The following is a 13765-nucleotide window of genomic DNA, read 5'->3' as shown; positions in this document are numbered from 1 at the left end:
CTGTTTTACTCAACATCAGAGGCAATATTTCATTTTTCTTTTCGTTTGAAATACAAAATACATTTATAGCTAAATGGTTCAGCGTTTCAAATTTTGGAATATCTTTTAAGTCTATAGGAAATTTGATACTGTCATATTTCAAAACTTGACTGAAATGGGGATAAGATGTGGTACGTCTAATATTTTTTTTATTATTTTGCGCTGGGTGTAAAGCAGCTACTATTGACCATAAAAAACAATATTCATCTTGGTTTTTAATATTTAAAACACTTTTTGTTTTTAAAATAAAATCTGGTAAATCAACATAAGTTGAAAAACCAACTGTAATGGGATTATATGAATTTATGTTAACTTTTAAAAACCATATTTCACATAAAGCCCAACCACTGTCCCTTTCTTGAAACTCTTCCAATTTAAACAATATTTTATCGAGTACATACATCTTATACCATTCAGTCAGATTTGTACCATAATCAATTAATGTATTTGGTGTATTAAAAGTTTTTACTGATGTTTCAACGGTTTGAGGTTTAATAAATAGGCCACAAAATGCAACATTCACTTTCAACAATGTATTCTGCAATTCTTTTTTAATTCTTATGAAAAAATACGATAAGCTTTTTGAAGAAATTCTTTGGGTTCTTTAAATTTAAAATTTACTGTGACACCAGTCTTAATCCTCCCCTTAAAACACGAATCACCATCTTGCCAAATAAGTTTTCGTTTTATTATACTTTTATTATTTTTAAGATTGAATTTAAATTTTTGAAGATAATATTGTAAAATAGACAGATTAGCTTCTACTTTGTTAAAACAATTTACACAGACCCTCTTTTTGATAGCCGTCTTTAAAATTAAAATAGTTTTTTTAAATGGGCAATATGATAACTATATTCATTTTTTGTTTTGAGCAATCTACTTACTTGTTCAATCTTCTCAACAGCTTCAGTTGACATGTTGTCTAATGTTTGGTTTGACATCTTGTAGTTTTGTGGTTGTATACTGTTGCGGTACTGCTAGGGAACTGATACGTTAAACGCGAATGTTTGTATTATTTATAGGGAGGCTCTGAATTGCAAGCGACGCAATATCTGTAATAGGTGTTAATGGGAAAATAGTAGGGGGGAAAACCGTGAGCAAATATGTTTACTTCAAATGCTAATTTATTTTGTTAATTAGAATAATAAATGTATGCAATTATTCATATAAAAAAAACTACCATTTTAGCATAATTCTAATAATTGTTAATCAAAGTTGTTTACTTAAAATGCTAATTTTATCTTTGTTACTTGGAATAATGATCATTGTATGCAATTTTATTTCTAAAAAACAATTTGCAAACAATGCAACCACAAGATGCACACGGCATTATTTTAACATAATTATAGTTATTATTGGCAAGTTGTTTACTTCAATTGCTAATTTATTGTTTGTTGGAATAATGATCAATGTATGTAATTATTTATAAAAAAAAATTGCGTCAAAGTCCAAGAACCACAAGACGCACACGGTACCATTTTAATATAATTATATGAAACGTATTTGCGCGCATTTTTTTTCCTTCTCCCCACAACTACTATTTAAACAGAATTCTGTGCAGTTCAACACATCAGTATCAAGTGTATCACACAACCAAACCAAACCAACCATGGCATCAACACCAACGACAATCGTAGTGCTAACGCAAGATAAAGTGAATTTTCCCATGAAATACGCGTATGTCGTGATGAACCAGTTATTTCAGTAAGTACCATTTATTTTTTGCATTGTATTTTTTTGCATTTTTTGCATTTAGAGAAGTAACATTTAAAGTATAAAAATTAAACCAAGATTTAAAAAACACACTTCAAGATTTTAAGATTTCAAGTATACAAGTTGGAAAAAAACTATTTTTGCACCACTACCACCACCACGGTTCTTATTGTTTTTTTTGTTTTGTTTTAGATACGGAGTTAAAGAAATTACCCAGAAGGACGATAAGATATTTATATCTTTGACTTACACCCCTAGAGCCACAACACTTAAAAAGAAATTTGGGAATCTACCCATAAGGTACATGAGAACGAGGGTCCAAAATACTGAAGATATTAAAATTTTAGAGAAAGTTGTAAAGAGGTACAAGTTTAACTTAATTGACGAAGATCGGGAAGACACGGAGCAGCGGCAACAAATTATACAAAAAAGGAAATTGCAAATTACGGATGTCTACACATCGGGAGAGGAAGAGGAAGAGGGAAACTAAGATGTAGATGAGGTGGATAAAGGTGTTATTGCTTGTGGTGGTTCTGGTGAAAGTCGTTCAAAGAAGTAAGAAATGAAGAAATTCAGATGTAATTATTCTAGTTATGGTAAATAAAAAAGTCTGTATTATACATTTTTAGTTTTTTTTATTTCATTTCTTACAATAAATGTACCAATAGTATAAGAAATATACATTTTCAACTGCACAATACATATTACTATTTAAATGTTTTAAACAATGGTAAGATTTGAATACATTTTTCAACTGATCAAAAGATGGACATCTTTCTTCATATAAATCAATTATTTCATTGTCGAGAAACTTTTCCAACCATTGCTTCTTTTCTAGCCCTTTAACAGCAACAACTTCTGAACACACATATTTTTTAATAAATCTTGAAATATCTTCATATGGTAAATATTTTCCTTCTTCTTCATGTAAAGCATCAAATTCTAAGCCATGTAAATTGGAAGTTACCCATTTCATATGATTTTTCACTTTTGAATTGTATTGGTTCAATTCAAATGGATAACTTATAAATTTATGTGCAGCCAAATTTCCGTTGTTGTTAACGTTGACTATTGCAAATTCCTTGCAAATAAAATTTCCCGGTCCATACTGAAAGCCTTGTACATCAATAATAAACATTTTGCTGATGGTCTGTTTGCTTGGACCGACTACGAGCGACTACGAGTATTTTTGCTTTTTAGAGTACTCTTATAGTACTGGTTAGTGGGTTGTACTTAACTAATTTATCATGTAAAATTAGACAATAGGCAGTAGTCTTGGCAGGTGTTGACTCGCCTGTTTCAAATTCGATACGAATATCGACTGCACCACCCTTTAAAATATCCTTTCCTTGTCGTGAACAATCAATGACCACTAGAGGGGCATTGTTCTTGAAATGAATGGGATAGTAGGTTGGTTCACTAAACGGTTTATAGTAGTATGATTTTTGGAACTGAGTGTACATTTCATATAGGACTGCATATCTATTAGTGAAATCCAAGTTTAAGTTGTCATAAGGATATACTTCTGAGTTTAAATATACTTTTAAATTGATCAAGTTACAGTGCTGAAATCGACTCATATTTTTTGCTATATTATTTTTTACATCTGTATGAAATCCAATAATAATATAACGAGGCTTTTCCAACTGATTGCTCGATTTAACAGCCCATGTATGGTTTTTAGTTTGTTGCAATTCTGGATATTCATGCAGTTCCCAACTCCTAAAGGCAATCGGTAAATCTCTATTGTTTTCAAAATTTTTTAGTAATCGTAACTTTTGACTATCATTAACTGATATATGGGGCATTTTCCACAACACTTTATTCAAAGTGACCTTATAGGTAGTGTCCTTAGATTTGACGATTGAATTGCATTCAAATCAGAATTGCTTCGTATGAGAACTAGTTCTTGTTTTACATTCATTACAATTTTATGATAGTCTTCAGCAAAACCCATCAACATTTTCAATGGTATACAGACATTAAAATTTCCATTACTATCGATTAATGATGGATTCTTCGTATCATGCCATCCAGCGTTATGTAATCCGTTAGCCTCTGTAGGAGTAAATGAAATATATCCTTTCATAGTTGATGTAACTCCAGGATTTCTAACTCTATCAACAATCACTCCACCCATTTCATAACGAATTTCATCAAACAGAAAAGCAACACCATTATTCACAAATTGTACATCAGCACTTGCTGTGTTGTCAGATTGTGTTAATTTTCCTTCAATATAGAGGTAACTTTGACTAGGTAGAGTATACAGATCTTGGGTTTGTATTGGGATTCTAATTTCATCGTTGTTGTTCAAGGTTGTAGATGAATAGGGTTGGTGAGTGTGATACTGATAGCTCACTATTGAATCATCTTGTGCAACACTTTCATTAACTTTTAAAATATTATAGCTCATCTTTAGTGGTATACTTACACATACAATATAACCATAAACTATTAAAACTGGTTCTGAAACGGAGTTTCAAGTTTACCCAAAATTTTCTAAATTTCTTAATGTTGCTGCTGCTTCTTCTTCTTCAGTTTAAATCCCAATGATAATAGAAACTCTTGATTGGTAGGTATTAATTCTTTCAACTTGTGTTTGCTACTGAGCCGTTTCAATAAAGGTCTGCTACTTATATGTACTTCATTAGATGGTAAGTATGAATTGTGATTATATATAAACACCATTTTTCTTTAAATGTAAACGTATCGTTACGAGTTCGTTTCTGAAATTAACCAGCTTTCCATTTTGATCGGTTATTTTAAGAATAATTTCATCAACATAGCGCATGCTTATTGGTAGATAAATTACATTCGATGGCTTTTCAACTATTTTAAAGCCTGGAGCGGTTGTAGGATAGAACATGTGGATGATATGAACCGGTTTTCCATTATTATATGAATTTGTGACAAGATTACATTCAATTGCTATACTATTAACTTTGAAAATATCAACAGGATTTTCCGAAGTGTACTTCTTGTTTGCCTCCAATATCTGATTGTTAAAGCCCAACAGACTTCCAATCGAGTTTTCCTTTGTAAAATCAACAGTTTTATTACACTTTAATTGACACTGTAAAGTATTATGATCAGCCTCTATACTAATATACACATGTTCATTCTCCTCCCCCTTGGCATGTTGAGTGGCAAAACCCCTGGCAAAACAACCATTTTGTTATCGCCATAATAAAAAATATTGTTGGAACTATCAATATTGGGAATGGAATTGTAACTTTCAAAGTTTATTAGCCCCAAAACGTATTCTTCACTCTCATCGAGAACGGTAGGGGGATATATCGTTGTCGAAAGTATTGATTCTCTGCCTGATAGAGTAAACGTGTACGACATTGTGGAAAGTTGAATGGATAATAAAACATAATTTTTAAATATTGCTATTTATTAAGAAATTTAAACACAAATGACCACAATTTACAGTATTATAAGTTTGATAAGATGTATGATTGTAAAATATGCTACAGGATCCGTTAGAATTAAAGTACTTTTTAAGTTCTAATGGTGGCGTTAAATTACCATAACTATCAAAATAATAAACATTTTTTATATTCTTCTTATAAGCAGTCCAATGAGTTCCAGGTCCTGACATATTGTCGAGATTAACTATTCCCGATTCAAATTTTCGAATTTTTCGCGGCAAACAGTCTTTCATAAATACACCTCGAAAATATGGAACTTTCATCTTCCGAGCAAACACTGTCAATTCGAAATTGTTAAGAGCATGTTTAGGTAATGTTAGGGTTGTTTTTTTGATTTGAAACCTTGGTGTAAAAAAGCCCTAATCCAGTCTTGTATGGTTTTAAATACATTCCTTTGCCCATTGCAATAGCTTCAATGGTTTTGTTGTGACGTTGGGCTTCATTGAGTTGTTCTTTTGCAGCCATTGTTTCCTTTACAGCTTTTACAACATTTGCTATTCCACCACTGAGGGCACCTAATGCACTTAGACCAGCAAAAATAGGTATTAATGGTAAAATACCTCCAGTTTTTGGGATTTTTATAACGCGAGGGGTTTTGATGGTTCCTCCTCCTCCTCCTCCTCCTCCACTAGTCCTTGCTGTTTTTAATCCTATTTTTAAAGCATTTTCAAGAGACTTTGGTTGTTTTTCCAGTATAGCCCCTTTAATTGCTCTCGTTACCGATTGAAATGATTTTTGCCGCAGTTTTGCTGCTTTGCCTTTTCTACATATTTGTTTTGGTTTCGTACAGTTAGCTTTCTTTGTTGTTGTTCTCTTTGCCGTCTCGCTGCTTCGATTAATCTAATTATACATTTGTTGTAATTTAAATATACTTGACTTTTTTTAAAGAACGATCATCAATGTCATCGTCATCATCATCATCATTATCGTCATGTGACCGTTTCAAACATGTTTTAACTCTTTTACTACAATTAGTAGAAAACTCATCATTTAAACGTCTTTTGGTCATGTATTGATTGTGGTGGTGGTGGTGGTGGTTGTGCTGATGATGATGATGATAATAAATTGTTTTCTATTTCATTGACAATTTTATGTTTAAAACCCAAATTGCCATCAAATGCCTTGTCGTCGTCGTTGTCATCGTTGTTGCTTTCCAACTTGCGTTTTGTACCCCTTTTCATTGATTTTATCAACTGTTGATCATTTTTGATAACCTTCTTCTTCTTCTTCATCATCTTCTCGCTTTTAGTCGTTTTATTATTTTTTTTTCACATTTTCAATATGTTGCTTACATTGTATATCCTCATCATCATCATAATCATCATCTTGAAGAGATTTTACAAGTCTTTGTTTTTTATTTTTGTTCAATTTTCTCAGCGGGGTTGTAGTGGTGATGGTGGTGGTGGCAGTTGTTTTTGGTAAGCTAGTCTTTTTTGAACAATTTTTACGTTTTTGCTGCTTGTTCACAGCCTCATCGTCGTCGTCGTCGTAGTCGTCGTTGTAGACTTTTCCCTTGGTTTTTCTTAGCTTATTCAGACTTTGACGACGACGACGAAGAAGACCTTGATCTTTCAATAATTCCATCTTTTTCAAATAACCTTGCATATATTTTATACTTTGTTCAATTATATTTAGCGTTTGTCGTCGTTGATGCTGAGACTCGAATAAACTCTTTTCATTTGTGTCTTCTAATTTATTGATTCCAATGCCAAACTTTAACTTTGTGTGCATTGCGGTGGAAACACCTAAAACCGCTAATTTTTCCTTCCACGCAGCATCACTTGACATGACTCTACTTAGGGCTTTTTTCAGTAACAATCTATCGGCTTGATGACGATTAGGTAAATATTTTTTGTTTGAATAGGCTATATCATGTTCCTTACATGCCTCATCTAACATATTAATACCTTTGTCACCGCGTTCTAAACGTTCGTTCAATTTGGTACCTGGCCCACAATAATTGTATCCTGGTAAGTGTAACTCAAATGGTAAATTGTTTATTACAGAGTTTAAAAGTCCATTTCCTATATGATTCTTTTGCTGTTGCTGCTGCTGCTGCTGCTGCCGCTGCTGCTGCTCAAGCTGCTTATTTATGTAATATTTCATGATTGCTTTCCAATCTAATACTAAGTATAAATTATACTATCTACAATTTTTATATTCATTTATCTGACAGTTTTATAACTATGAAGAAGGTTGTTAAACAAAAGACAACTTTAAAAGTTGATAATCATGATGCTACTACCAACAAACAACTTAAGCACAGTATTTTATTACCGTCAACTATGAGATGTGTTATAACGGGACCGTCCAACTGTGGTAAAACCAACATAATGATTAGTCTTTTAGAACATCCCAATGGTTTGAAATTTCAAAATGTTTACCTCTACTCCAAATCGCTTTATCAACCTAAATATGTGTACTTGGAGGGTCTATTGAAGCCAATCAAAGGAATTGGATATTATGCTTACTGTAGCAGCGCAAACATAATAGCACCTTCTGAAGCAAAACCAAATTCTGTTTTTATTTTCGATGATGTGGCCTGTGATAATCAAAATATTATGCGAGAATACTTCAGTATGGGAAGGCATAACAACATTGATTGTTTTTACTTGTGTCAAACATACACAAAAATACCAAAACACTTGATACGAGATAATGCTAATGTATTGATTATTTTCAAAAAATGCTAATGTATTGATTATTTTCAAAGATGACTTGAACCTTAAGCATGTATATACAGATCATGTTGGTAGTGACATGACTTTTGAAAATTTTAAACATTTATGTTGCTACTGTTGGAGGAAGCCTTATGGTTTTCTGTCTATTTTCAAGGATAACAGTGTCAATGGTGGTCGTTATCGATATTGTTTCGATAGTTATATATACGTTTAAATTAGCTCTAAACATTATTTCCATACAAAACATTGCCTAGAAACGATGTCTTCTCCTCCTACTCCTGCTGCTACACAAGGAAAAGCTATTAAGCAAAAGTTAATTAACAAGAGAAGGAAAATTAAAAAAATTAAATATATTGAAACATGGACAAACAGTGCATGAGAATCTATTTCAACCAATAACTAAGCATCTACAACAAATTGAAAATAAATTGGAACCTAGTGCAACTAAGGGGCTAGTGCAGCATCATCATCATCATCAACAACAGCAACAGACTCCATTTGCACATGTAGATGTTAAACAGGAAAATGTGAAGAAGAAGAAGAGGAAGATTGATAGACAAGAAAGTGAAGATTATTCCAGCGAAGTGTCTGTTGATGATTATGATGATGATGGTTATGATTATGATGAAGGAAAATCCATAGTATCTGAACCAATTCCAACTATATCTTCAACCCCCATACAAAATACCCCAAGAGGAGTAGCAGTAGTACCAGGAAATGCTATATCTATAAGTGTACCACGCATGCAGAAGAGAAAACTAAATTTTTCAGAGAGGGTGCAGCAGCAGCAGCAGCGGCAGCAACCGTACAACTTGCGTAAATTAATTGTTAATAATATTGAACAGGAAATGGATGAAGATGAGATTCAAAAGCAACAGAAATATGAAAAAGAATTAAATAAAACAATAAGAGACAGATCGTTAACCAACTATTATGATCAGTATCATTCATTACCACTAAAATATATAAAAAAATTTGTAAACGATCCAAACAGTGAGAAATCTGATGGAAAATTTCGAGTTAAATATGATAGAGACATTGAAAAGTTTTCAATTGGCAGTAAAAGAATCTATTTTGATGGGCCTGATTTAGTTATCGCGGGGAAAAAAATCAAAGGGACTCAAGGACTTTATGGTTTACTTTTTAATCAAAATGTAAGTTTACAGCAGTGAAGATGCTAGAAATTATGCTCAAATTCTATTTAAAACACATGCTATTAAGAAACATTTTAAACCAAATTCTCAAATGATTACTAGTAATAATAAGAAATTTAATAAAATTATAGAACCTCTTTTAACAAGCGAATATGAATATAATGATGATGATGATGATGATAATGATAAGGATGATATAAAAAAGGAAGTGGAATGAGTAAAGTAGTTTCAAATAATTCTATCGATTACGTTTACTCGGATGACCCAAATGAGCTGGTAGAAAGATTACAATTGTTACTTTCTTCTGAGACGGCTGGCAATACGGGTCACAGGAACGAAATTGTTTCCATCATTGAAGAACTACGAGAAGCGAATATTATTGAATAAAAAAAATGTTTGCTACTGAAGCAAAAAGACAAATTGTTAATGAAATTCATAAACCAGCACGAGTTAATTTTAAGCGTAGAAAAGTTATTATAAAATCTCTATTAGATTTAATGCAAGCTGATTTAGTGGACATGAAGGAATACGAAAACGAAAATAGAGGATATAAATATATTTTAGTGGTAATCAACTGTTTCTCCAAGTATGTCTGGACATTTCCCTTAAAATCAAAAACAGCAAAAGAAGTAGCTGAAAATCTTGAAAATGTTTTCAAAATTCAAACGCCAATTCTTCTGTGTACTGATTCAGGCGGTGAATTTACTGGTAAAGAAGTGCAAAAGTTAATGCAGAAATATAAAGTTGTCCACTATGTGGTATATAGTGAAAAAAAGGCTTCAATTTTTGAACGAGTTAATAGAACATTAAAAGGCATGATGTGGAAAGAGTTTAATATGCAGGGGACCTACAAATGGTTAGATGTTTTGAAAAACGTTGTGGACACTTATAACAATAAAAAACATAGAACAATTGGAATGAAACCAGCAGAAGTAACGGAAAAACATGAAAAACTTCTTTTAAAAACAGCTTTCAATTCTATTAAAATTACGTTTAAACCTAAATATCAAGTGGGTGAATATGTACGCATATCAAAGTTTCGAGGAGCATTTGATAAACAGTATAAACCAAATTGGTCAACTGAAATATTTACCATAAATAAAGTACAACTCACAAATCCAGTAACATATTTATTGAAAGATGTAAATGGTCAGGATATTAAAGGTGGATTTTATGAACTTCAGCTGCAAAAAGTGAAATATTCAGACATTTATCTAGTTGAAAAAGTGTTGAAACGCAAAGGAAATAAAGTTTTTGTAAAATGGTTAGGGTTTGATAATAAGCATAATAGCTGGATATCTAAGGATAATATTGCATAAATAAAACATATTTTATGAGTAATAGTATTTTTATTTACTACCTACACATTCTTCAAGCATTCCTCTTAAACTATTTACACCACATACAAAATAAACAAAACAATGATTACAACATTTTAACATTTTAGGTTTGTTTCTAAGTTTTGTAACTTTACAATTACAGTAAATACAAACGAATGTAACTTTATTTAATTCCATTTTTTTCCTATTCTTCGATTATTAACCAAAAAGTGTAACGTGTGCAATTTTCACAATACAGCATCCTTGATTTCCGTATCCTTCATCCAAATCCCGACAAGGGAATAAACTCTATATGCTGTGTTACTCTCCAGCATCCAGAGCAGATATATGTTATATACATTATTCTATCTGTTCAATCTTCTTAATAATTTGATAAAAGAAATGTCCCCCAATATATATGTTAAGAAAATGTCCCTCTGTAAATTGTTGGTATTTGTAGTGGTGGTGGTGGTGGTGGTGGTGGTGTGGAATTACATGTAGATAAAACAAAATGGATTCAATGGTAGGGTAATGTTTGCATTAAAATCATCAACCGATTTAAATTCTCTTTGTTGGAAAAGTATAGGTCGATCTAACTAAATCAGCCAAACTGAATCTGCCACAGTACATTTCATTAAATTCTCGTTGAGTAATTGGATAATAATTTTGGTATTCTCCTATAACCTGACCTATATAACCTCCATTCGAATTTTCAATAGGTGTATTGAAAGCAATTTTCCTATCCGAATAGAAAGCTGGATACTCTTGTAATACAACTTTATCTTCATATCGCTCAAATAAATAAAATGTTCCATTTTCTGCAACACATATATCTTCGTTTCCAACTTTAAAATTTCTTATACATTTATCAGCAGCAACAGCAGCAGCAGCAGCAGCAGCACCACCACCACCTTCTGGTTCTAACAGTACTAAAGTTGTCAAATTAACAACAGCAACAATAACAATAGGCAAACCTCTTGCAAATATTTTTTTTTTCTGTTCTTCAATTCAGTCTCTCTCTCTTTACAATATCAGCATTAACTAAAAAATACACTGCAAACCTTACACTTATATAGCCTAATGATAACAATTATCCCCTCTCCCGTTCTAAAATCCTTTTATCTATACAATATAAAGATTGTATTGTTTTGGTTCAACCTATATAAGCAAAACACTATGGTCAAAACAAGTATTCCACAAGAAGAATCCGACTTCGAGCGTAAGAAGTGCTCTTGTAAAGGAGTTCCTATGCTATATTTAGAAATTGGTAGAGTAGTGTCAGCCTATCAAGTAGTGTAGTATCATCAGAATGGTAAAAACAGATATTCCACAAGTCTTGTCCGATGAGATTCGCAAATGGCGTGAATTTAAAAGATGCCCAGCATTCAATTATGAATGTGGTAGACTACTATCAGCATTTAATAATTCTGGCCAATTAACAGGCACTGATTTGAAAAGGCTGATAGAAAAAACTGATATACCCGAATATATGAAAATTAAAGTGAAGGAAAGCATTGATTATCGTCAAGCTGAACATGAAAGAAACATACCGGGACATTTTTAATTTTCATATTTATAATGTAAATATGTAATATCTTAGATAAAAAAAATATATTTTGATTTCCAATCTAATTTGTTTTATTTTTCCTTCCTAAACACCCATCTCAACATAATAAACAGAAATATTAAAAAAAATAAATTGCCAAGAAAAAAAAATCTTCTACAGATCACACTAGGCGAGACTAGGCTTGTCGAAACAAAATTCCCCAAATCTTATGTCATACATACTTATCTGTCTCTCTCTCTCTCTCTCACACACACTAACACTCACTCTCACTCTCGCGCGCTCTATCTCTCTCTCTCTCTCGCCTTAAACCACACCAAATACGATTTCAACAGCCTCTGGTAAATCCAAGGTCAATGCTGAAGAACCAAACTCTTCGCTCAAGACAGCTGAAGAGTGGTTTGGTTTGGTTTGGTTTGGTTTAGTTGGTAAATCCAAGGTCAATGCTGAAGAACCAAACTCTTCGCTCAAGACAGCTGAAGAGTGGTTTGATAAGGATGGACAGGCCATCGAGTGTCACAGAACCCCGCCCTCTATACTACTAATGCTATGTTGTCGATATTTACATTATTTACAATAATATACTACACTTTTCCCCCTTACAATATAAAACTTAAAATTAAAAAGTGTTTAAATTTATCAAAAAAAACATTATAACCAGACATTTATTTTTTTTTCTAAATTAATATTACATCATTCGTACACAATATTTTTATTTAGATTTCTTCTACTTCTTCTCACTTCACAATCACCCTCTGTAAAATTTTTATCAGGTCAGTTCATTTGAGTTAAATTAATTATTTTTATATTCTCAGCCTGATCAAAATTTCCATTGAAAAATTATAATCTATAATTTCATTTATATGTCTACGCCACGTTTTTTTCAAAGATGGTATATTTACAAAGAAGTACTTAAACCAGTTTTTTCTTAACAATACCCTTAATCTAACTAGGCTTATTACTATCCCTATAATCCCTAACTGCTACGATTTCACCCAAATTATACTCTCCTCCTACCATAATTTTTAACTTGCCTTTCTTCTCCTCTAATAACCTTTTCTTGTATATTACAATCGTTATTTACAACATTCTCATTCTTATTTTTATGTACAAAATCTAACAATGATCTAGGATTCCTATTTAACAAGTGATTTAGCAGGTGACACCCCTGTTCTACAATGGGGAGTTATTCGAAAAGATAGCAAAAAATTATTTAAAATCATATTTAAAACTTTTAAATTTATTACTTTTAAAATTGCATTTTTAACTGTCCTAACTGAATTTTCAGCCTGTCCATTGGACTCAGGGTGAAATGAAGGTATTTCTTTAAAGTATATACAATTTTTGCTTAAAAATGTTTGAAATTCCTCAGATTTAAAATATGTTGCATTATCTATATTGACTAAACTATTAGGCAATCCAAAACGAGCAAAAATTTCTCTTAATATATTTATAGTATTGGACAATGACGTATTAGTTGTTATAATGGCTTCAACCCACTTACTATACGAATCTACCAATACCAAAATATAAAATTTTTGAAAAATAGGCCTAGCATAATCTATATGAATTCTGTGCTAAGGGTTAGAAGGAAATTCCCAATTTTTTAAAGGAAACTTAGGAGGTAAACTCTGAGTATTTATACAATATTTACAACTTTTAATCAATTGTTCAATATCTGCATTTATGTTAGGCCACCATAAAACATAGGACCGAGCCAAATTTTTGCACTTAACCATGCCCAAATGCGTTGCATGAAAATAGTCAAAAACTTAGCTCTAAGACGCTCTGGCATGACAATTTTGTGACCCAGCACCAAACAATCATCGTTAATTGAAACACAGTTTTAAATTTAAGA

At 31.9% G+C, this 13765-nt stretch overlaps 1 protein-coding gene across 1 annotated transcript; it reads left to right on the top strand.

Annotated features, from left to right (window-relative positions):
* Positions 1-786: 786 nt before the first annotated feature.
* Positions 787-2454, top strand: LOC115883515. Its single transcript, XM_030901884.1, has 2 exons — positions 787-1743; positions 1945-2454. Exons 1-2 carry the CDS (start codon positions 1532-1534, stop codon positions 2240-2242), a joined length of 510 nt encoding a protein of 169 aa, XP_030757744.1. The 5' UTR covers positions 787-1531; the 3' UTR covers positions 2243-2454.
* The last annotated feature ends 11311 nt before the right edge of the window (positions 2455-13765 follow it).

Source organism: Sitophilus oryzae, unplaced genomic scaffold, assembly GCF_002938485.1.
Source record: "Sitophilus oryzae breed Bouriz unplaced genomic scaffold, Soryzae_2.0 scaffold_1931_pilon_pilon, whole genome shotgun sequence".
In the NCBI taxonomy this organism is placed as follows: Eukaryota; Metazoa; Arthropoda; class Insecta; order Coleoptera; family Curculionidae; genus Sitophilus; species Sitophilus oryzae.
This window is presented reverse-complemented; position numbering and strand designations above follow the sequence as displayed.